This window comes from Periplaneta americana, chromosome 9 (assembly GCF_040183065.1).
Source record: "Periplaneta americana isolate PAMFEO1 chromosome 9, P.americana_PAMFEO1_priV1, whole genome shotgun sequence".
Lineage (NCBI taxonomy): Eukaryota > Metazoa > Arthropoda > Insecta > Blattodea > Blattidae > Periplaneta > Periplaneta americana.
In genome coordinates, this window is record NC_091125.1 from 53,237,893 (window position 1) to 53,262,570 (window position 24,678).

The window sequence follows — 24,678 nt, forward strand, 5'->3', positions numbered from 1 at the left end:
CAGAAAAACTTCAGCCAGAATTGTCGCCCTCGGGAGATCGAATTCCAGACCTCTGGATTTCTTGGTACTTTGTCACCAGACCTATCACTCTCGGTAGATCTTAACATATATTCGATTTTTTTACATTTTTATTTATTATTGCAAGCAAAATTACATACAATAACAAAGATTTTACAATAATATTGTAATACTCGTATATGAATATACATAAGTCAGATTTATTACATTAATCATACATGGACGTGTATAATTTGGCACATATAATCATTCACCACACTCATTTGATTCTCACCTCATTCTGTACTGGCACTGACACTTTCACTGCCACTTCGAAAACTTTTCATTGCCACTATACCACTAAAATTTCACTACCACAGTACATTTCACTGTCGCAATAGTTTTAATTTTAGGAGATAGAACCCAAAACCTCCTGATTTCTAGTCACTCAATTTCCAAGGCTATCATGCTCGGTAGATCTTAATACATTTACAGGGTGAACTGTAAATAATATAACGTTTCGTTCTGCAAATAAATTTTACAATGTTACATTTGTTCGGATGAAAACTTCTTTCAATCGTTTAATATCATAATACAGTGCTCTTTTAAATTGATTGAGCATATTGAGAATTCAGTTAATGACTTTCCCAAAACACGCTTGAAATATTTCATGTAAAACAATTTTCATCTCGAAAAGGAAGCAAAAACGAGCAAAATTTGTATTAAACTGTTTTGTTTAAAATATCTCAAAGAATAACCAACTAAAATTAATGATATTACTTACGGTTCGCTCTGTGTACATGAATCAGAGGCACAAAATTGTCCATACACGTACGCGTATATTATAGCACACACGATCATTCGCTTTAACCACTTTGCTTTCGCCTTACTGCAATGACACTGTAACACATTTCACTGTCACAACAGCTCAAATCATTCTTCATATTTGTCATTTCTTAATGCAAAAATAATTTACACGACTATTAGTAATAGTTTTAAGCTTGTTTTAAATACCTTGACGCTTCTTGAAAAAAAAAAATATTAATTCGGCATGTAAAACATTTCAGTCTCTGATAGTTCGGTTTAAAAATAAATCTGTTTGGACGTCGTTGTGTATGTGTGAAATGGGCCTAGGCGTTTCTAGCTTTCAGCAGTTGCCTCTAATGCCCTCTCGATAGGGGGGAGCACACAGCCAATTGCGATACTTCTTCGATAGATGGCCGGCCTGTCGCGAAAGGAGAGAAGAGGACTTATGATTATGTTATAAAGGACTGTAGGATTGAGACGCTGACAGTGGCCTTACAATTTATACTATCCCAACATTCGTCTGAAGTCCACACCTGTGGAGTAACGGTTAGCGCGCCTGACCGCGAAACTAGGTGGTTCGAGTTCGAGTCCCGGTCGGGGAAAGTTTCCTGGTTGAGGTTTTTTTCCTTTGGGTTTTCCCTCAACCCAATATGAGCATTTCATCGGCATTATCACCTTCATTCCATTCAGACGCTAAATAACTTGAGATGTTGATACAACGTCGTAAAATAACCCACTAAAAAACATTAGTCTGGAAAAACTTGGGAAACCACGAAAAACCCATATCAGGATAGCTGGTCTCTGAGTTTAAATCTCGAGTCTCCTAAAGTGGACGTGTTAAATACTAGAAATGAACAACGATCGAGAAAACGAGATTAACAGCGCCCACAAAACAGAAAACCCGCACGACAATGTTGTATTACGTCGCGTCCTTGACGTAAAGATTGGTTGTGAGTCTTCCGAGACTCGATATTGATGTAGTCCCGAAGACAGCAGTTGTTTATACCTTACTGAACTTTTATCTACTTTGGCAACTATTACATATGTATAAACAATCAAGTAGCCTATTTGAAACATCTCTACCTTTCAGTGTATAATAATCCGTTCCCCAGTCTTTATTTAATTACTAGGCCCTTATTAAAAGGCTAGGAATTTTCTTTTCATATGTTTAAGATCAAGTGTGCAATCTCAAGTAAAAAGATATTAATGTCATGTTTTATGTTTCTTATAAATGCAAATTTATTTGAGAATTTTTTTTATTTATATAACCGTAGGTAGGTAATATCATATAATAGAACCAGAACATATTGATAACTAAGATACTGGTCTGTTTTGTCTTTTTGTCTCATTTAAACATTTATGTTATTTATTTCAATGATGTATGTTATTTAAAGTTACGAAATCTTTCCACGCCGACCAAATGCTATCTCGAGAATAACGAGCAAGACTCGAAGCGCAGCGAGAATGACGAGCAGAGACTCGAAAGACAAATGCAACGAACACAGCGAGCGAGAGCGGCAATTAGTTTTGTTCATCTCTATTAAATACCATCAATTTCCTCGATTAAAATTAGTTATATGAAAGAACAATTATTTTCGAATTCTAAATATGCTTTCAATTCAAGTAGTTGGTCGGATTATGTCTGCTGTGTATCGTAGGATATAGAGTATTATACTCGAAGCTCGTGAAACGGTGGTAATGAGCTGGCGACGGATTTCGTAGTAACAGACTGGAGAAACCCTCAAGTTTATTTTGATCGATTTGAATATAAATTGGATTCAGCGAACTAAATCGAATGCACAAGTAATTCAAATTCATGTTGGGCATCGCATCAATTTGTAGTTTGATGAACATATAGTATTCTTCTTTTATCTCAGAAGCTGGGTAAAGTTTCATTAAGTTGGCTGCCGCAATGCACCACCCCACTGTTATGAAAGAAACTTGTCCTAATACGTGGAAAAGTAAACTCTACACAGTTGCAAACAGTGAAGAGTCGCTCTTAGTGACAGTCGATAAGACGATGCTTCTGTTGTTGTAGGTGTAAGGACAACTACAGACCCTTACGAACTTTCCAACCTCCTTCCTGGAAAAACAATTTCGAAAGAAATCAGAGCATCCCACTCAACACAGTAACTACATAACTACCGAGTTTGCGATCTGCACTTAATCTCTTCATCATTGAAACACTCTGAAATAACTTTTTTTAATCAAGCAGTTGCTTTTAATATTTTCTAACAATAAAAGAATGTACCTTTATCCGAATTAATAGCGACGACTTTTCAGGTTGGAGATACCTATTTCAATGTTGGCGAGTCCAGATAGAACTAAAGATTCTCAAAAACTGTGTTGGAGCAAATTTCATTAGAATAGTCTCCAGTTCGCTTCTCTGTTATGATCACCAGTTCACCTTTCCCATATGTATGGCCATTTATTGGATTTTTTTGACATATTCTCATGAAGACTACAGTATCAAAATTGTATGAAGTTTTGATCACTGCGTGAACAAATTGTAGAGAAATCGCTACTCAGCGACCCGGCTGTCGCTTGTTCGCATTCTCCGTTTACCCAGAAAGGCTACTATCGGTGAAATGAGTTAAAACAGCCTAAGAAACTTGAATCTGTTACTTGGTTTATTGTTTTGTTCGATAATCCTTGTATTTTTCCACCTACCTACGTGTATGTAATTCAAAAGGTTGTCTTTTTTTTTTTAAGTCCCTTAACCCTTAAATTCAGAAAGTATTCTATAGGATGCAACAGGATAATAGGCTATATGCTATAATTTTAATAGAACAATAGAAAAAAAAATTGGTAGGAAAATTAAATTTAACCAAATTTTAACAATTAACCTGCACGATGATCTCTGTATTCCTGAGGTGACGGAGGTCCTAAGACACAGCTACATCAGACTGTACAACTCCTTCCTAAACCATATGAATCCGCTACTTCAAGTAATTGTCACTAATCCACTACAAGATCCAGCCCACAGAAGATTAAAAAGAAAACGGCATAGTGATATGAGGCTATAGGGTACTTTTGGGATTGCCAGTGGGCAATACCCATAAACAAGTGTCAAGTTATTTTTTTCTTTTGTTTTCTTTTCTCTGTTTGTTATTCTCAACTAGCCTATAATGTATTTATTTATGTACAATAAAGTTTACTTCAATTAAAAAAATTAACAATACTGTAACATTGTATAACATATAAAATATGGACATTGCGATAGTTGTTTTCTTTACAGTCCGGCACGGTTTAATAAACTAGTGTGAGAAATGAAGTTTTGCCAATTTAAGCACAGTCACGAAGCATGAGTTGTGAGGGTGCTAGGAGCAATAGACTGTGCCGGTACTATTTCGCATTGTCTGTGATGCAATAGTAGCGATCCTAGTGGTCAGCAACTATCTGTGGATGCATATTCCCTACGTATTGACCTTCGTGACTGTATATACTAGACTGTTATTTATGGGTTAAATATCGAAGCGTTCAAAAATCTATTCGCCTCATGTTCATTTAGACCTACCTTATCGCATTATAGATTTCCAAGGCGATTAGATTCTGAAATAATAATTTGGATTATCTATCGGTGTATAGTTTCCAACGTTCTGAAATATCAGAGGCAGTAAATCTCAAGATAGATTTAATATTCAAAATGCTTCTTCTACTCTGTTTTCTATTTTTCTCGCCTCTCCTGTCTCGTAAGACTCCCTACATTAGAAGTCTCAAGCTATATTCTTAAAATAGATAAACCTGTTGGGACTGTAAATAACTTGCTGGTAATTTTGCCTAGATAAATCCACGGCATGGAATACAAACATTAATTTCCCTTCCGTGGGAAGCCACGTTGAGAATTTTTATCGCACATCATAAATCATTATTCTTTGGCCGGGTGTGAATCCGCCAACTTGTCAATAAGCAACGACAAGCATATCAAGCGTATGCCACCGAGGGTATCATATTTCCCCTAACTTTTCATTTATACCACGTTCTCAAGGAGACTGAGAGGCTATAGATTTCTACAGCGAACGTCCTAAGGAATTAGCATCAAGGCTTATTGTATTCGGATATATCACCATAAAAACAAGTTTTGTCTTATAATTAAACCATTTTCTTGCCTCTTACCTTAAATATATGGGTTCAAATTCTGATGGGTAGATATGTCTATATATTTTTGTATAGCGTTTAAATGTTTCAAGATTTTGTTAAAATTGGAGTAAGAGCACAGTGATGTTACAGCTCGTGCATTTTGTCAAGACACTCGCGATATGCAATACGGGAACAATGTTTCTGTGGAAGGGGTAGGAGTAGAAGGGAAGGTCGGGCGTGTGTCTACCGAGTTCAAGGCAAAGGCTAACCCATTCCCATATAATTTGTAAGTAGACTCATCTGATCTCGTGCACAGCTCTGTAGGAAGAGTGGGGGGAGTGCCTTCACAAAATGCATGAGCTGTACATGAAGGCGTTGTAGAAATGAAGAAGGAATTTCCTTACATAGATTTACCATACATTAGAAGAGCTAGGCGTAAACTCCTTGTCAACTATTGACTAGCTCCCGAAGGTTTAAAGTGGAATAAACCAGCCAACATAAGTTCTTACTTGTCCCTTATGTTCCCTGTTTAATCCCCGTGAATTGATTGTAGATAGAATCTTTCAATTAATACGTTCACGCCCTTAGAACTTTTTACGTAAGTGGGGGAGGACGAAGAGGATGAGTAAAGGAGGGAAGGAAGAAATGATGGTAAAAATTTGCTAGTTTCATCTTCAGAGGTGAAGTAACGGTTAGCGCGTCTGACCGCGAAACCAGGTGGACCGGGTTTGAATCCCGGTTGGGGAAAGTTTCCTGGTTGAGGTTTTATCTCAACTATCGGTGCTGGACCCCGGACTCATTTCACCGACATTATCACCTTCATTTCATTCAGACGCTAAATAACCTGAGATATTGATACAGCGTCGTAAAATAGCTCACTGAAAATAATATTCAGAGACTGAATCTGTTCAGGATTTTTCACACCCGTTGCAGAAATTATATTTTGGACTTTTATTGACTTACACTTGATAAACCCAGTAGATTCCCAGGATGTAAGATATGTAAAACGCTGGATTTTCATGAAAGACAACACAGGGTATAATTGTTTGATTCACAGATGTTTACTATCGAGACATAAGCAACTCAATACTGTTCACCTTACTTTTGCCAGTGAAGAGCGGCGGTTCTTATGTGTGTATTAGAGTTGAGTCCTAGATACTCGTACTTTGGACACTCGATACTTATGAGTACCGGTATCGAGAACATTCGATACTTTGTTGTATTCTGCACCTTTAAAAGTATTTTATAACAGTAGGTTGTAAAAAATAATCCTCGCCCCTAATGATCCAAAGCTCGGATTTCGTTGCCAACTCTATCGGAACTGACTGTTTTGAATCGATAGATGACACCAAACAGAGAATCACGATACTTAAAGAAATGCGATCTTACAAACTGAAACAATCATCCTTATCGAAGTACATAATATCAATAAGCCTCAGGCTGCGGGCCTTCGGGCCCTCCTCCGTAATAAAAATGAATAAAATAAAATAAAATAAAATAACTTCTGTAGCCCCATATGTGCGGTTAGAAAATTTCTCAGCAGCGGTTGTAAAAGGTTTAGTATTGCCACTGCCTGCCCAGAATAGATTTGGTCAAATATAAGACGTGTGAATAAACTCAAGATACCTAACTACAATTAATAAGGTCCGGAATTTCTCAGGAAAATAATTTATTTAAACCTATGAATTCTTACCTGTTTCTAAAGTAAGGGGCGCGGAATATAAGTGCTATGAAGCGAAGACAATCCGGCGCCGCAAACAAATTGCATGTGCTGTTGTTTAAGTATTAACTATCTTCGTTACATCGAATACGAGACTAACCAAAATGGCGTAGAAAACTGCAACAAAGTAATTCTGCGACACGCTTTTAAAATCTTAGTATCGAGTATCAAAGCTCTAGCTAAAACTGGTATCCGTATCGAGTATTTGAGTATCGAATGTCTAGAAATTGTGGTATTGACCCATCTTATACGTACAAGGTATAGCATTACGTTTCTGCTACCTACTCGATTGTTTTTTATGATGAAACCAGTAAAATATACTTTTGACAAATTGAAATGTTCTATTTCGACATAGGTTAAAACACTTAAAAGCTACATCGCAGAAAATATGAATTCTACTATGGAGCAAAAATATAATGTTCACAAATAGCACATAGAAGAAGATTTCTCGGTTCTCTTTTCCCGTGTCGCCATATTATGTTCTCGTAAAATTTCTACAGCATTATATTGAGGATACATTTAACAATTTTCTGTGCGTTTTTGCTAGCAATGTTTATTCGAAATATCCCTTGATTTCAGTTAAGATTTAGTAGAGGTGCATAAGATTATAAAACTGTAATTGAAAGAAGAAACAAAATTTATTAATAAAATTACTCACTCCGTTTTCTTCATTTTACTTCAGACATTTTCCAGGTGACTTCTGGATAGACTAGTTCTCAGAAGAAAATTAACCAACACTTGAGATATTACGTAAGACATAAAATATTACCCAAAGAACAATGACCTATTGCACAACTATTGTTCATTAATAATCTTTGAAACTAACCTTTCCCACGTTCAGGAACACGACTATTTCTTCTTCCTTTGTAAAATCGAGTGGGAGACAAATTTCCATTAGATTAATTAGGCATATTATGATTTGTTATACTTGATATCATACTTTTTGTTTTAACTTAATTTAAGACTTGAAAATTTATTTCAGCTTACTTTCTGAGTTAGAATATTGGCGCAGTTTTATTCGAGTGATTTAACTTATAAACAGAAGAAGTGACTAACGTTTAAACAATATAGCAAACCGTTAAGTGTGGAATGATATGTGTTGTGTATGTGTTTTCAACGACATCTAGTGACTTGCCTCTGCGAATCCGTGTGAATACGGAAACGCTCCAACGATATCTTCCGTCCGTTATTTGGTGATCAGAACAATTGGGCTGCATTACTCATTCAAGATTGCTCGGTCTGGGTTGGGGCTGAAGACGTGTCCCAAAGTTACTCCTGCGACCACGAGGAGACGAGGCAGTGCTAGCAACGCTGCAGCTGGGTCACGTGACATCTCGCCTTCTGGAAATGGTGTCACAACACTAGCGACATCTGGACAACATGGTGGCGGCGGCAGCAGCAGCAGCGGCAATAATACAGCATGGGGTATGTGGCAACTGAGGTTTGATAATATTGGCAATGTTAGATTTTGGCTTCATGTTCAATAGGCCTAATTCTTCTTATAATTATTACAAATCAAATCGATCATGTAACGCTAACGTAGGAAACTTAGCACTTGCAAGAAAATTTTCTTCTTTAGACTTTTTCGTTTCAAATTGATTTTTCATACGTTCGAACTGAAATGTAGTTATATAAGTTGCATTACAACACGTGAGAACTGACTTCCAGAGTCTAAAAATACACAATCTACGAAGAAGTAATTGGGCATTGTTTTTGCCCCTTTAGAACCTCATGGTACCACGTCTTGTTGCTATAGCAGCAGCCACCCTGTCAGCATGCTCTCCACTAGTTTGTGTAGGATATACACTGGAATGTGTCACCATTCTTCTTGCAACATGGCACTCAGGTGGACAATGGAAGTTTGCCCCTTGTTTCGGCGGCTACTATTCAGTGGTATGGAGACAATAATGTTCACGGGTTGGACTGGCCTACACAGAGTCCTGATCTCAGTCCCATTGAGTACCTTTGGGATAAATTAGACCGGCGATTGAGGTCTCAGGAGATGCGGCCAACTTCCATTGTCCAACTGAGTGCCATGTTGCAAGAGGAATGGCGACGCATTCCAGTGGATATCCTACACAAACTAGTGGAGAGCATGCCTGACAGGGTGGCTGCTGTTATAGTAACAAGAGGTGGTACCACAAGGTTCTAAAGGGGCAAAAACAGTGCTCAATTACTTTTTGGTAGATAGTGTAATAGTTCCATTAAACACAAATGAGATTTTATTTGCTTCCTTGTTGCAAACATTTCTTTCCAGCAATTCTTTACTTAAATTAACTTCGCATGATAATTATTGTTCTCGATGTTTGTTAGGATGCTTTCTGGCGGTTGTTTAAATAAGACCTGTGATTTTTAGTCATTTCTAGTTGGTTCTCTTCGTAAGTTTCTTTTTTCGTTTATAGCTTGTTATTCCATTTTTGTGGTAAAAATTGAGGAATACAAAGTGCTCAGTGCAGGACATCGCGAAACAGAAAAAAATCTATAATCGTCGTTTTGCACACAGTAAAATACTTTCAAGGTGTGCATACAAGCTTTGCAAATGATTGATTATTTCACACTAAATATTGATAACATTTAAATACTTTCTCAATCTGAGAACGAGAACTGTTATTGAATCTCATGAACATGATACATTTTTGTACAAATGAGGAATTCTGAACTCAGTATTCGTTTTTATGAAGTCAAACGACTGTCGGTGCATTCATCTGAATGACAAGAAGTGTGAGAGACAGGTTGAATCCCAATTCCTGAAGGAGGGAGGAATCTTTGAATTCGACTAACAATAAGCTTCCTCGCTAATGGAAAGGAACTTATGTCGCTCACATTTTGTTACGTGTATCCCTTTTCCCATTTATTTGCCCTCAGGTCTTTTTAATTCAAAAAATTATTTACACTAATTTCCCAACTTTCACTGATATAAGAGTGCGTTGGTCTGCAATGTTTCGTTCTAAGCAGGACCAAGAAATTCGTAATTACCGAAGTCCTGAAGACTTAATTTTTCGTTCTTTAAAATAAGAAACTTCACCACGATCTGCGGTAAATGAGGCAATTGTTGTAAAATATTCAGTACTTAGAAACGTAGCTCGTATTATGGGTTTATTGAAACTTTAACCTTTCGTTTCTTTCATCTCGAATGTGAACATGAAGCCAAAAGAAAACATTTCATTCTTTGAGGAAATATTCATGCAGTTGGCAACATTAGGATGTTATAAAGTCACGAATACTGAACGTGGATGAAGATCCATATGAAATACATTGTTTCAGTTGTTTACTACCTTACAGACTACACATGATATACTCTTAGTGATCAAAATCATCAATAGGGTCATTTTGCATTTGCTGAAGTTTAGCAGAATTTTTACTTATGCTGGCTTTATATTACGTATGTTAATATTTTAATTTCTTTATAACTTTTTCTTCATACGAAAAGTAAATGAAAGGGTTTTGGTAATGAAAAATATTGGTAACAAGATTTTCTCAGGAATTCACTTTATGCACCCATAATATCTATCGTTTACTGCACACCGTCAATTTTTGTCTGTCTATGGACAGTAATTTCTAACAAACTGAGTCTCTTCCACTTGTATTTCAGATTAGTAACTTGTACCTCAGAAAGCGTCAATTTTATTTCAGACTAGTAATTTGTATTTTAGAAAGCGTCAATTTTATTTCAGATTAGTAATTTTATTTCAGAAAGAGTCAGTTTTATTTCAGATTAGTAATTTGTTTTTCAAAAATCTTCACTTATATTTCAGATTATTAACTTATATTTCAGAAAGCCTCACTTGTATTTCAGAAAGCGTCAGTTGTACCTAGTATTTCAGATTATTAACTTGTATTCCAGAAAGCGTTAGTTATATTTCAGATTATCAACTATTATATTAGAAAACATCAATTGTATTTTAGAATGTTAACTTGTATTTCAGAAAACCTCAATTGTATTTCATATTATTAACTTGTATTTCAGAGAGCGTGAATTGTATTTCAGGATGTAATAATTTGAATACATTTTAGCGTCTAACAACATGATGAATTGTACTGTGTTGTACACTATTACCACCAGAACAATTCTCTAACGAACCTTGACTATGAGTTTTCTAAAATACGAATGATTATTTCTGGAATACAAATAACACTTTCGCAATTAAAATTGATAAATCTAAACTACATTTGTACTTTCTCAATTAAAACTGTCAAATTTGACATATTATTGGCGCGTTTTGTAATACGATTCACTATCTGATATACCATTTCTTTTTTTCTGAAAACTAAAAAGGCTTAGTTGGTGTATTTTGTCGCTAAAGCAGTATCTCAGAATCGATTCATCCAGTAATGGTACTTAGATGTGAAATATATAAATTAATTCTTAATTTTAAAACAACATAGAATTTCGATCAATCAAAGTCAATTCTAATAATATTTTTTTAGTAATATCTTTCTTACGTAAAACAAAGAGTCATTATTTTTCTTACATAAAACAGAGAGTCGAGTTGAAATATATATGCCGTATATCTCTGAAGATGGTCTGGAGGAATAATTATCTAAAGGCATAGGCCTACCTCCAATCAAAAATTTATTTAGAGGAAAGTGTTAGTGCTTACAGAGATCTACGTAAATTTCTTTGGAACACGAGTGTAACTTGGGAATTACAGAGCTAAAATAAGAAATGGCATTTATGCTCTTAAGTTGATTTTATGATAAGGAAATCCTGACTTGTTTCAGATGACTGCCATGCTAAATACTTTTAACATGCCTTTCAGAATTTGTAGCTCTTGTTCGGGTTTAAAACCGGGGATTTTGGATCCAGTCGTGAACATTGTAATTAAGAGACTATAGAAGACATATTCTTCTATTAAAATCCATCTCTAGTGTAGGTATTTGAATGTACTTCTTGGATTTAATTTGTATAACTCGGAGCGATATGGGTCTGTCGGTTTTATTTTAGCGTTGCAGATTTTTATTTTGCCACAAACTAAGTTTACGCAAACATATAGTGCTTCCATCTTGAATCTTGCGTACACACTTTTAACACTTAAATACAAATGATTGATAAAATGGTAAACTTACTAGTGTTAATTATATAAGCACGTGTGGCTTATAGTATACACCGAAACAGCTGTAAGCCACACGTGCTTAACACTAGTAAGTTTGCTATTTTATCAATCATACAGTGCTTCTTATTTATTTGTAGCTGTTGCATTTCACTCCTTTGAGCGACATATATTGAATGTTATTTCATGTAGGTCTGTCATATTTTTTAAATACGATTTTTCGATTATTATTCGTACAGACTCCGAAACAAAATTTGGGCCACCTGAATTTTCCAAGTTCCAGTTATAACATATTGCGCATGCTCAGTAATCATTGGAAAATTGAGGTGTCCCAAATTTTTTTTCTGGATCGGTACCCTCCACAGAAATCAATATTGTGCTCCTTCCAGATTTGATCCTTTTAAATGTCTCAGTCGGTAATATTTGTAATTACAAATCCAAGTAACCTGGATTCTTTTTCGAGAAAAGAAGTAAAAAATTATCTTACTCCCTTATAAACTGGATGTTTGTTTCTTTATTAATTGTACGGGACGGAAAAAAGGGCCCGTCCTCAAAAATAAATGTTGATATTTATAAATCTTAAAGAGATTTCAATCCCACGCCTATGTATTTTGTGTTTATTTGCTTCAAAATATCTAAATGTTGGTTGGTGTATGTAGAGCAAGTAGTGGAAATTGTGACACTTTCTTCAACTATGTTGAACTCATCTATCATGTTCCCTCACAAAGCAGCTGTGGCATTAAAAGCAGATCGATATGTTAGTCACTCACATTTCTGACCTCTATAAAGACTCTATTCCAGTGTAGGCAAAAATAAATCCTTTGAGAGTATCGTGTTACCCGTGTCGCTTTTAAATATTTTCATTACTTGAGAACTTATCCCTTTACATTGCTGATTTGATCTCATTTTATATCAGACTTATTCTTCCTTATAAATTCCTTGTTAATCCGTTCTTTCTAAGTGACTTTTCCTTTTGTGTTAATTTCGTGCTTTCAGTTAGATAATTAAACTTCTGACCTCATTGCCTCTAATCTTTTTATCATATCATCATGCACAGTGTTTGACCATTCAGCCTTTTTCATTTCTATACTGTAAAGATGGCCTTTTCATCCTAGTCGGAGGAACAATTCTCTTCTGGTACTATGTATATGCATGCAAGAAATTTTTCAATGACTGTTAGGCATATCTGTAATTTTTACAGTAATATGGTAAGCTTATTCACAATAAGCAATACAAAATAAGATAGAGCATGTCTAATAACTGCCACCTTGGTAGTGCAGTCAGGAGAACACTAGCTTACAATGGCTGCTGATCCGGATTCGAATCCCGGTGATGACGGAGCCGTATTTGTGGTGGGCAAAGCCAATGATCCTTAGGGTTCTTCTCGGGATTCTCTCGTTTCTCTTCATAATTGTACCTTCACTCTTCATTTGAATAGTCATTATTAGGGACCGTATTTTATCCCAGGGCGTATGGAGATGAAGTTAGCTGTTTATAGACTATAATGATGTGACATCATATTTGATGCGTGCTACAGCATCTTGTTATGCTGAAGTTGACATTCTATTCATGATTCAAAACTAGATCTCATAGACAGTTTACAATGTATTATAGTGATGAGGACTGATACTATGATAATGTTTCCTACAATTTAAGTTATTTCTTCATGTGTTTAATTTATCTATTTTCACTAGCAGAGTTAAGATCATGAGGTCTTCTCTTCCACTCAACCAGTAAAAAATGAGCATAAAATGTAACAGCAACACTGAAAACAATGGAATAATGATGATGATGATGATAATAATAATAATAATAATAATAATAATAATAATAATAATAATAATAATAACAAAATGTAGATGTGTTTAATTACCTGTAATTCTAAGAGTTAAAATATTGCAATTTATTGTTAAATAAAACAATATGTATCAAAGAAATGATATTTCATAATGAAGGACAGTGAAAAATATGTGAAAAATAAAAATCATATTCCACAAAAGTTATGTTTAAAGCAATATATTCTGGAGACGAAAAGCAGCCTGCTTGACAATCGGCTTTTGAAAGTAGTCAATGTTTGAAGCCCCTTTATGCTAGAGTATTGTATACTATTTACAAAATGGCTATAATATTATGAAATAACATACCTTTCATTACAATACTCAACACTGTGCGTAATAGTGTAAATAATGTTCGATCAATTTAGGCCTACATTATTTATCATAATGTGAATAGTAAATTCAAATTCAAATTCAAATTCAAATTTATTTACAATTTACATTTGAATTGAATACATATGAATAGATACCCGAAATGAGCATAATGCTCGTGCTCGGGTACAGACCAGTAGTCTACATAAATTTTACTGGGTTCAAATAATAATGCTGATGATATAAATAATAGTAATAATAATAATAATAATAATAATAATAATAATAATAGAATAATCGTGACAGAAATGACACAAAGATTGTAATACAAAATAATTCATTAACAATAATAATAATAATAATAGTGATAAAACAAAAATATTTACAATAATAAAATAAATACTAAGACGGATAAAATACAATATAAAACTACTAGCGAGAGTTAACACAACTTAAATAAGCATATAATAACCGGAAAAAATGCCAAACTCGAAAATCAACAGAAAAGTTCGTTGCATCGCAGACGACAGCAACCGTCGTATTGACATTGTGTTGTGCATTAATGGTAGTAGTGGGGAGCTGAAAGTCTACGTAATTGCCGTTCTCTTCCAATCTTCTCGTAAAATCATGGGAAGTTAATGCTGAAAAAACAAAATGTCTATGAGTCAAACTGTTCATTATTACCAGGATAAATACAAATAATACTGAAATATATTAATCGAGTTTCAGTTATAGATCTCTATTTTTGTGCAAGAGTTATCATATCAAAATATTTTATGAATGGCGGGGAAAATATAAATTTCAATAACTTTCTAGTGACAAGATATAGTGACAAGTACAATCAAGTGTATCTGTGGCGATGCTAAGGAATCATTTATTGGAGATATACACTGTTATTAATTAAGAAAATGATCTATTTAAATTTATTACAATGTTTTATCTTATAGGGTACATGCATCAGATAAATACAATAAAAATTAGTACCATATAATGCTAGTAACACTTAAAAAAAGTTATAATAAAATTTATAAAATATCATACAAACATTTTCACTTTATTTTTTAAAAACAATTAAAAAATTGCGTATTCTAGTGTACATAGTTCAGGCCTACATAATATAAATTGTAAATATAAGTGTAATTGTTAAAGTTTTGCTCTGATCAACTTGACAAAACAGGATTCGCGTGAGCAGACAGAAATACTTCGTTTGCTACATTCACGCACTCATCCAATACAGTGAAAACTCCTGTAATACTTAAACTTGTAGCCTTGTGGGTCCCTAGTCATTATCATAATTCTGCAATGCTTAGGAAACTGGCATAAGTCAATTTTCACAAAAAAAAATATTAGTTTATTCACAACTTACGGAACATCTGCTCGCTTTGGGAAAAGAGACATAAGTATTTCTCCCATTAGAATATTTCATACAGAAGAAAATTAAATCGACATAAACCAGTGTGAAGACAGTTTTTTCCTTCTCCTGTAAAATTAACATTTTTGAGCTTGTGCCACTTTCCCGAGCACTACAGAATTGAAATAGTATCAACCAAAACATTGTCGACATGATGTAGTATTGTGATTAGCATATAGAATGCATCAGTTTGAGGAGGCGTAATACGCTTATGGGGAGGTGGAAGGGCACTCTAGTGGGAATCCATCTGACCTTTTTTTTAGCCTATACGGCTGAATCGGCAGATGGCATCACATAGATGACCCGCGGCCATCCGGACTCCAACAATCATTGCTAAGTAAAGTAGCAGTAGGGTCTAAGCTGGTAACATTCCAGTTCCAAACTGTAAGTCATACTGTTAATCTTCCTATTGGCATTAACTCTAAGTGAACTTGACAGTCACTTTACGCTATTTCATTTATTACTTTAATTACTCACAGATTCTTTATGTGCTATTATCATCATCAGTTTCGTATCTGAAAATCTGGCTGAAGTCAGTAACATTTACAGCAGATATTTACAATGAAAAGGCCCGATATAGATGAGAAAACATAGCATAGCAATGTGAACTGTCATATCCACTCTCACATAGCTGATGTCCTTCGGTGATAATCGAGTACAACTTGCCAGAAGCTCTTCTGCAGTGTGTACAGATAGGCTATATCGAAGACAGATTTTCACACACACAATTGGTCTTGCCCAACTACTGGATCTCGTAATAGAAAACTCGTAGCAGAGGCGTTTCTGGACGTGTAATCCCATTATAATAATATCTTTTTTTTACCCCTTCTACAAACACCATAATTCTTAATGATAGTGACGGTAATAGTTAGAATTGTAACAGTGAAATGCGGCTTGTTCCGTTCTTTAATAATGTGATCATTCCGCTGGTATCTAGGAAACTTGGAACTTTCAACTTTTCCTTAAATAATAATCTTATTCGTTTTGTTGCACATTAAACTCCTTTGTATATGGTTTCGATTCGACCACTTTTTCAACTTAATGGTTAATTGAAGCTCAATACAGTGATATCGAAATATATATTATTTTCATAAAATTGCACCACAGTTTCTCTTCTTATTCGCTTCTATAATGTGTAGGGTTATCAAGTCACTGAAGATTTGAAAGTCCTTTAACTTTGTTAAGACGTAAATGTATAGAAATAGTATATTACGATAGCAAGGTTGGGAAGTGCTTTTTACAATATCAAGAAAAAGTTTGAAAAACGAGTACGATCATATTTTTATGCTCGACCATGCCGAAATGTAGTAATTGTACACCTGGTAGTAGCCCTTTAATGCACCTCATTAAAGTACTCCTATTCATTATAGTTCAGTTGTTCAGTCAATGAGAAATCACCATTGTAGCATTATAAAAGCGCAAGTATCAATTATTCTCGGATATGCAATCGAAAGACAACTAGCGAAACGTCACGGAGGCTGGAAATCCAATACTATCGCAGAAGGTTATGTTCTGTTACTATAATAATTAGCGTTAATTGTAAATAATATTCAAATAAATTCAATTTGTCATCTCGTTTTTCAATGTCTAAATCAATTTCCAGGTTATATCAAGATTAATGTTCATGTTATTCTCTAGATTATATAAAGGTCAATGACATTCGTTCCTCGGAAAAAATCAATACTTTCGCGTCTGCGCACATCTCACAATTTAGAAGGTCAGTTCCGCTCCTCACTTAGATAACCATAACATGAATACTTATGAATAAGTTCAAGTTAGAAATGTGGTCGAGCATAAAAAGTCGTATGAAACTTGCCTATAATGGTAATTAAGAAGCTCTTATGAAAATTATGAAACTCGCTTGCGCTCGTTTCATAAACAAATATACTCGCGTCTTAATTACTACCATTATAGGTTCGTTGTGTAATGTACTATTAAAGTTACAATATATTTTCCATTGAAAATTTAGAATAACATTATTCCAAAGCCTTCCCAAACTATACTGTAATGGTAACTAAGTAACAATAAGTGAATTGGTATTTGTTGAAACAACGTCAGTCACAATTTTTGTGATCGTCAAGTTTGTCGTTATTTCGGAATATGTATAGTTCAACATATCGTTTGGTGATTTATGTGTTCATAATAATTAATCTACAGAGATCTAAAATACTTTAATTTTGTTTAAATAGCAATTGTTTTTAAGTTTCCTACAAGTCTGGATTTTATGACTGATGTTTTAACAAATACCGATTCAAGTGCACTGTAATGGGTCTATTTCAGTACAGTTTTATGTTATGAAGAATGGTTTCCCTAACAACAAGTTCCTGTGTGGGAATTTAACTTTCAAGGCCTAACAACAACAGCTGTAAATACAACCAAAAACACGATCATGCCAAAAATAATATTACAGTTTTATTCATAAAAGAATGGGATTTATTTTTGCAGAAATTTCTGTTTCATTTGTCTCACTATTGTTGCTATGACAAATAAAATAATAAACAGCAATGCAAGCTATTTTTGAATTAGTTAATGTATATGGTACCAGGAAGTAATGGTGTTGCCTCTAAATACGAATTGGCTTTGTTTAGTGTCACTATGAATGTAAAAGAATTTGTTCTAGAACACTGAAAAGACTCTGAACTCTAATATTATATTGAGGAATGGATCATGCAATTTGTTCTCATTGTGGAAGTTAGTAAAAAAAAATTGATGGTATCGATTCCGTTACCTAAAAAACATTCTGGTAGACCTAAGTCCAGGAAATTATATAAAATTTAAAATACATATATATTTTACTAATGGCGAGTCCTTGACTGTTCGTCATTCACCCGTATGAAGTCAGTTACGCAGACCAATTTACCGACAGGGTGCATGATGGGAGGTTGGGCTACGCTGCACCCTATGAGATAATGATATAGGTTTATTGGGATGCCAAAACTATGAAACATGCAATATAAATCGAGTTGCAGGGCGACAGCAGACGGGCTACTCAACAGTGTGGCGTATTCTGAGAAATTGGTTTAGCCTATACTTGAATAAAACCTACTCTTTAGTGAACAGAACTGTATTGTTACTTTTCTATAAACTTACTTTCTAACAAAGTTAGAGGACCGAATCTTTAATGGCTTTTGAATAATTCTGTATAGTTCCTTGCGATCAGTATGCGTATGTATGAATATGAAAATCATAATCTTCGTAGCGGTCGTATGGATTTTTAAGTGATTATAACTGTAAAAGTATTCTAATGTGATATTAACAACGGTTTTTTGTTCTGAACTGAAGTTTATTACTATTTTATTTATTTTAATGCAATTTGTTTTAAAATTTTCATGCGTGAAGCTTTAATTAAAGATCTTTTCTAAATATAGGCCTATGCAATTCAGAGCTATATTACAAATATGCATTCCTACTTAATTAGTATTTACGCCTCCTCTCAAAGCTAATTAAGTCCACTTGTCCGTCTGCCTGAATGAAGTGAACTGGTAATGAATCTTGCGTACAATTGATGTTTTATAATTCCGCGAAAATTCATTCTCTTTCAATTAAATTCAATTCGGTGACGATGCGCAAAAACTGTCTGTTAGGACATCTGCTAACGAGGTGCGTTACATAATCATTACCGCTGCTACCAACGACTTGTAGCTATCTGTAGTAAGACGGTAATAGAATATGACTTCTTTCCATATTTTTAGACACTCCAATACATTAATTCCACATCGGTTCCTGGCAGTCTGGTGCCTTCATAACGAGTTGAGGAAAAGTACGTAAACACGTTAAAAACTTACATAACTTACTCAAAAATTTATATCAGCATTACCTCACTTCATACAACTCTAATAATTGTTGATTGAATTACAAATGTTGTATCTTCTCTTCATGCAATGCCATGGTAATATAAACCTTAATTCTTTATTTATCGTCCTTATTCAGCTATACAGCTGTTCAGAGTCGAAGAAATAGGGATTTAATTAAGCAATAGTCGAATGAAAATGACAGATGAATCCGTAGAACATAGAAGATATGTTTTACGTCAACTTTTTGTAGCCTATCACAATAATCTCATAGGACATCCCTTGGCTAGAATATTTACTCCTGCGCCACAAACCGTCCTTATATCTGTATTGTCAATTGGCCTCATCGTCAGGTATGAGGGACAGTCAAATGAAATGGATCACCATGCGTATATCTCACGGCGGGCAAGTTGGTACCACTGGAATTTGATTGCTGAACTGACAGTTACAACCTCTTCTTACACCTAGTCGTTCGTTTATTGTGCTGGAAGTGAGGTTAGAGATACGTGTGTTCGTCCAACATCACTAATGGAGGCAGGTGAAGGAGGACAGCGAGGTGTAGTGCGATTTTTGACTATTAAAGGAGTAGGAGGACGAGAAATCCATCGTCGCATGTCTGCTGTTTACGGCGAACACAGCATGTCATGTTGGCATGTACTGGAATGGCACAAGAGATTCCGAGGGGAACACGTGTCACTGCAAGACGATGCTCGCCCAGGACAGGCTCTTCGTGCCATCACTCCTGCTGTTATTGCTGAGGTTGATGGTCTTGTACGGAGAAATCGAAGGATCACTGTGAAAGAACTTCGTCATTTGGTGGGAATAAGTCACGGTTTCGTACACGTCATTGCGACGAAGCACCTGCATTATCGAAAAATCTGCGCGCAATTGGTTCCACATCAGTTGCCTGAGGAACAAAAAAAGAAAACGGAATGGCTGCTTCACTGGTCATTTGCAACGATACCACGAGGAATAGTATGCATTTCTGTCCCGTATTGTCACTGGGGACGAATCGTGGTGTCACCATTTTGAACCGGAGAGCAAACGGCAGAGCCAACAATGAAACACATGGATTCTCCCCCACCGAAAAAGTCCAGAGCAATACACTCCGGTAAAGTCATGTTGACATTCTCCTTCGATTCTAGGAGTCCTCTGCTTGTTGAATTTCTCGAGCATGGGACCACAATCAATGCACAGTGTTATGAAGAAACTTTACAGAAACTGAGACGCGCCATTAAGTCAAAACGCCCTGGAATGCTATCGAACGACGTTATCCTTCTTCATGGTAATGCCCGCCCACATACTGCCAACTTCGAGAGGAATACGATTAAGAGATTTGGTTGGGAAACGCTTCAACATCTCCCCTACAGCCCAGATCTCTCCCCATGCTATTTTCACATTTTTGGAGAGTTGAAGAAAGACATTCGTGGACTTCATTTTGCATCGGACGAAGACGTGTGTGACTGGGTAAAGAACTGGTTCGGCAGACAGCCCTTAAGCTTTTTATAGAAAGGGATTGATCGTCTTGTCTCGTAGTGGGATAAATATATATAATATATAATAGATTACTTTTGAGGTAATAAATATATTCTATTATACTTTTTGGCATCTGACCGTTTTCATTTGACTGCCCCTCATAGAATACATTATTGAAGTCCCTCATTTTACATCAGTAGGAAATTACAAAAAATCTAAAATTATACTAAGCTTACAAAATATTTGGTTCTTGCACCATGTTATGCAGAGAGTTTCAGCGAATGTTGACGTAATATCCGTCGGCTGACCTGCGCGAACGCTAAGGCCTGCACGTTACTGCAGCTGTTAGCCTTAGAGAATATTCTGTAATATTCAGTCATGGATACATTAACAGTATGAGCTGTGGCATTATTCTACTGAAAATACGTCATGAAACGTTACGTATTTATTTATTTATTTATTTATTTATTTATTTATTTATTTATTTTATTTAACATTCTCTATGAAGATGAACTGCACAATCTGCATCATATTTCTTTGATGAGTGAATTTGCTCTAGAAGTGTTGGCCGTTCCTTCAGGAAACTATAGAAGTCCATGCAAGACACATTTTTTAAAGGACATTTTGTGATTAACATGGCCTTTATTGAATTCATTACGGTGACATCTGATAGAAACAATATAGAATTAATCAATGTTTTACGGGATTATTAAATAAAATTAAAGAAAAAGAAATATTTCAATAATAATTAAGGGAAACGGGACGCCATTTAAAAAAAAATGGGACATTTGGCGTTCCGAGCATACTTTTCTCGGGACAGGGGACAAGAGGCTGAAAAAAGAGATAATCCCGTTGAAAACGGGACGTCTGATCACCCTAGTTTAGTCACTTCTGCGTTTTCCTTCCTTAAACTCTGAAGTTCGTATTAGCATTAAACCATTAATTATATTAATATAAATATGCCGTATTACACACTCTGTACTCATTCGGCTTAAATGTCTATTAAACGGTGGTAGTCCTTCAGTTTTATTTCCACACGATACTGTAATAAATACACTCAATTTTACTTGCCAATAGAATTGGAGTATTTTTAGTGTTGATTTTTTTACTTCTTTATCTGGTTATCCATTGATTCTGTCGCAAAACATTTGAATGTCCCAAAAACCAAAATAGAATCAATTAATCTACATTAGCAAGTTCATATGATTTTCCATTGCCAGTATTTTATCTCTTGTGATAAAATGAAACAAATCAAATCTCAAATGGCGATTGAGTTAGGTCTCTCAAACGTTGCCGCCTTGTAATACCTGTCGCATCCCGTTATTACGGCATCCTCAGGCTTCGAAAACTTTTATTCTCGCATTGAAATCCAGAATGCTTTGCGCTGGCGTCCTATAGATAGTTTCTAGTTGAGTTTCTGTGAGATCTAAACTTTTCGGTCTACTAAGACCTATACCTTCGTAGTCACATGTGATATTGGTCTGTTCCTTTCAGCAAAGCACATTTTCCACTTAGTTTTTTTTTCTTATTTACACCCTAATAGTGTGTACGAGTAAATGTTCCCTGACTTCACAGTGCCCAGTAAATAGCTCCGCCACCGTTTTAACTTTCGTTCCTCTGAGTTCCAGAATTCAGACGTTGTTTTCTTAGAGAAAACTTTTCCTACAACATTTATTCTGTCAGAACTTTTCCTCTTCCACGTCAAGTCCGAAGCAGTCTTGTGAGCGTCATTATGCCACAAACAGACTGCCTCACACTTTCAAATGTCTTTTCTTGTTTTAAAGTAGTGAAGCACCAGTTAGCATATGCATGTGTATTTCGTAGTAAATTCATTTTAACTGGGCTTTATTAAAATTAATTTTCCTTTAGAACTTTACACGGCCGCTCGTTCTGTCGTTCCAAAATACCATAATTTCTGGTATTCGTCTTTACCTGGTTGAAGAGTCCGGTAGTCGTGCTTTTTTTCTAATGACTTTATTCCATGACTTTTTTTATCTACCTCTCTTACGCCTATGTGGTAGTACTCGCACATACATACATACATACATACATACATACATACATACGCCCTCGATAGCGCAGTTGGTATAGCGCTGGCCTGCTATGCTCGAGGTTGCGGGTTCGATCCCAGCCGAGATCGATGATATTTAAGTGTGTTTAAATGCGACAGGCTCATGTCAGTAGATTTACTGGCATGTAAAAGAACTCCTGCGGAACAAAATTCCGGCACACCGGCGACGCTGATATAACCTCTGCAGTTGCGAGCTTCGTTAAGTAAATCATAATTTAAATGTTTTTACATACATACATACATACATACATACATACATACATACATACATACATACATACATACATACATACATACATACATACATACATACATACATACATACATACGCACACATGCGCACACGTTTTGGAAATATTCCGTCTTGTAACATGTCCAAATAATTTGTTGTCCTTCTCAGCTCTTTCAATCAGAGTCCTCTGTATTTAGAGATCTAACAACCTCATTTCGCACACTTTTAATTTAGGATACACTGGCACTTCTCACATATTCCACGTATAATACACATACGACCAATAATCGGGTCTTATTGTGCTTTTCCAACGTCCACACCTTGAACCCATAAACAATATTGTTTCTGTAGTAGGCCTAGTTATTCAAATATAGTACATTAATTGTTTTAATATGTAGGCCTACTATTCCGCAAGGTACAGTTCAACTCATACAGAAATGTAAACACATGAAACACTGTTTTTCTTATTTCTCTGCGTCCAATTCCTTAATGGGATCTTCTACTGGTTTAAGTAGTATTTTTGAATATCAGATTTTGTAAACAGTTCATTTAAGACATATGAATGCTGTTATCTAGTTCTCGAAAGTCTTGTTAAGTATTTATTACACTAATAATATCATCACCACCATCCTCCTCCTCCTCCTCCTCCTCATCATCATCATCATCATCATCATCATCACTATCACCACCACCACCACCACTATCACCACTACCACTACCATCAACATCAAGAATTAGGCCAATACGAGTTAAGGCTTCATTTCTTCCTCAGACTTTCAGTTTTCCTTTTCCTTTTTCCTGGTAATTCAGAATTTCTTGTGACTCTGATCCGTTTTTAATTTAAAAAATGTGTAAATGTAAAGTCCTCTTATGTTATTATATACATCTTAAGCGGATATAGGTTCACATCATTTTCAGTATTTTCATTTCTCATTCTAATCATCTAGGTAACACGGGAGATCTGTGATCTTCCCACATATCTTTTATAAGTTTTAAAATAATCTAACCCTCACATATGAACAGTAAAGTTTAAAAAATACACGAGTAGTTGCGCGGCTTGTGTAAATTATGGTACAATTAAATCTAAACTATTCATATGCGATGTCATTACTAGGAACATTCGAGAACATGCCGCACAAACATTCACGTACCACCTGTGGCTTATTAACCAAATGTTGCCAACTTGCTAAAAACTAATGGTAGGGGGGACTAAGTGGACATGATTGTTGCGTCACAGCTACGTCACAGCTGCCGCACGACTGGCGGCGCCTGGTGGGCTCCATCAGGCGCCGGGTCCGCGGCAAGAACCCCACCACTGCTGCTGCCGCCCCCAGCAGCGACAAGATGCCGGCCTTCATGACATCATCCGACCCGGCGGTCCGCGACGACTTCCTCCGGGCCACCATGAGGATCTTCCTGGTCGTATCGCCTCCCATGGGTCGTCTCCAGGTGGTGCACAGGGTACGTTCAATGTCATCTGCTGTATTTAGTGCGATTAAGATAACTTTGGGATTGAAATTGAAATTGAAGTCAAAATGTTTTCATGGCAACTTTTGGGTTAGTACAAACGAATAAAATTGTTGCCTTGAAAATACATTACTACTTCTTAAGACCTAAACTGATTGGCTTCTTATGCAGCACTCATTTCTAATAACGTTTCAGCTCTCTTAGAGCCACGAGGACTACTGCATTGAACATTTAAATCAAATTTCAGTTGAGCAACAACATTTCCTTTTGTGCAAGAACATTTCAAATCTGCAAAGCGTGTGAGCTAACACTGCTTCCAGAAACTGTGCATTTATGTCAGTCTCTTGTTGCCCTTGTAAAATATGAATCCTAAAGTAATTTTAATCTTAGAAGAGGTCTTTATTAGTGTAGCAGCATTGTGAGTTACG

General features: G+C 35.6%; 1 protein-coding gene across 2 annotated transcripts in view; it reads left to right on the forward strand.

Annotated features, from left to right (window-relative positions):
- Positions 1 to 24,678, forward strand: part of LOC138705937 (pleckstrin homology domain-containing family G member 5-like) — a 705,365-nt gene that overhangs the window by 360,050 nt on the left and 320,637 nt on the right. The window contains exons 2-3 of one of the 2 annotated variants that reach the window (XM_069834735.1): positions 7,587 to 8,029; positions 24,021 to 24,244. The exons of the other annotated variant lie outside the window; for it this stretch is intronic. Coding sequence (XP_069690836.1) covers positions 24,128 to 24,244 — 117 coding nt within the window. The 5' untranslated portion in view covers positions 7,587 to 8,029; positions 24,021 to 24,127. The remainder of the gene's footprint in view (positions 1 to 7,586; positions 8,030 to 24,020; positions 24,245 to 24,678) is intronic. 2 annotated transcript variants of the gene reach the window in all.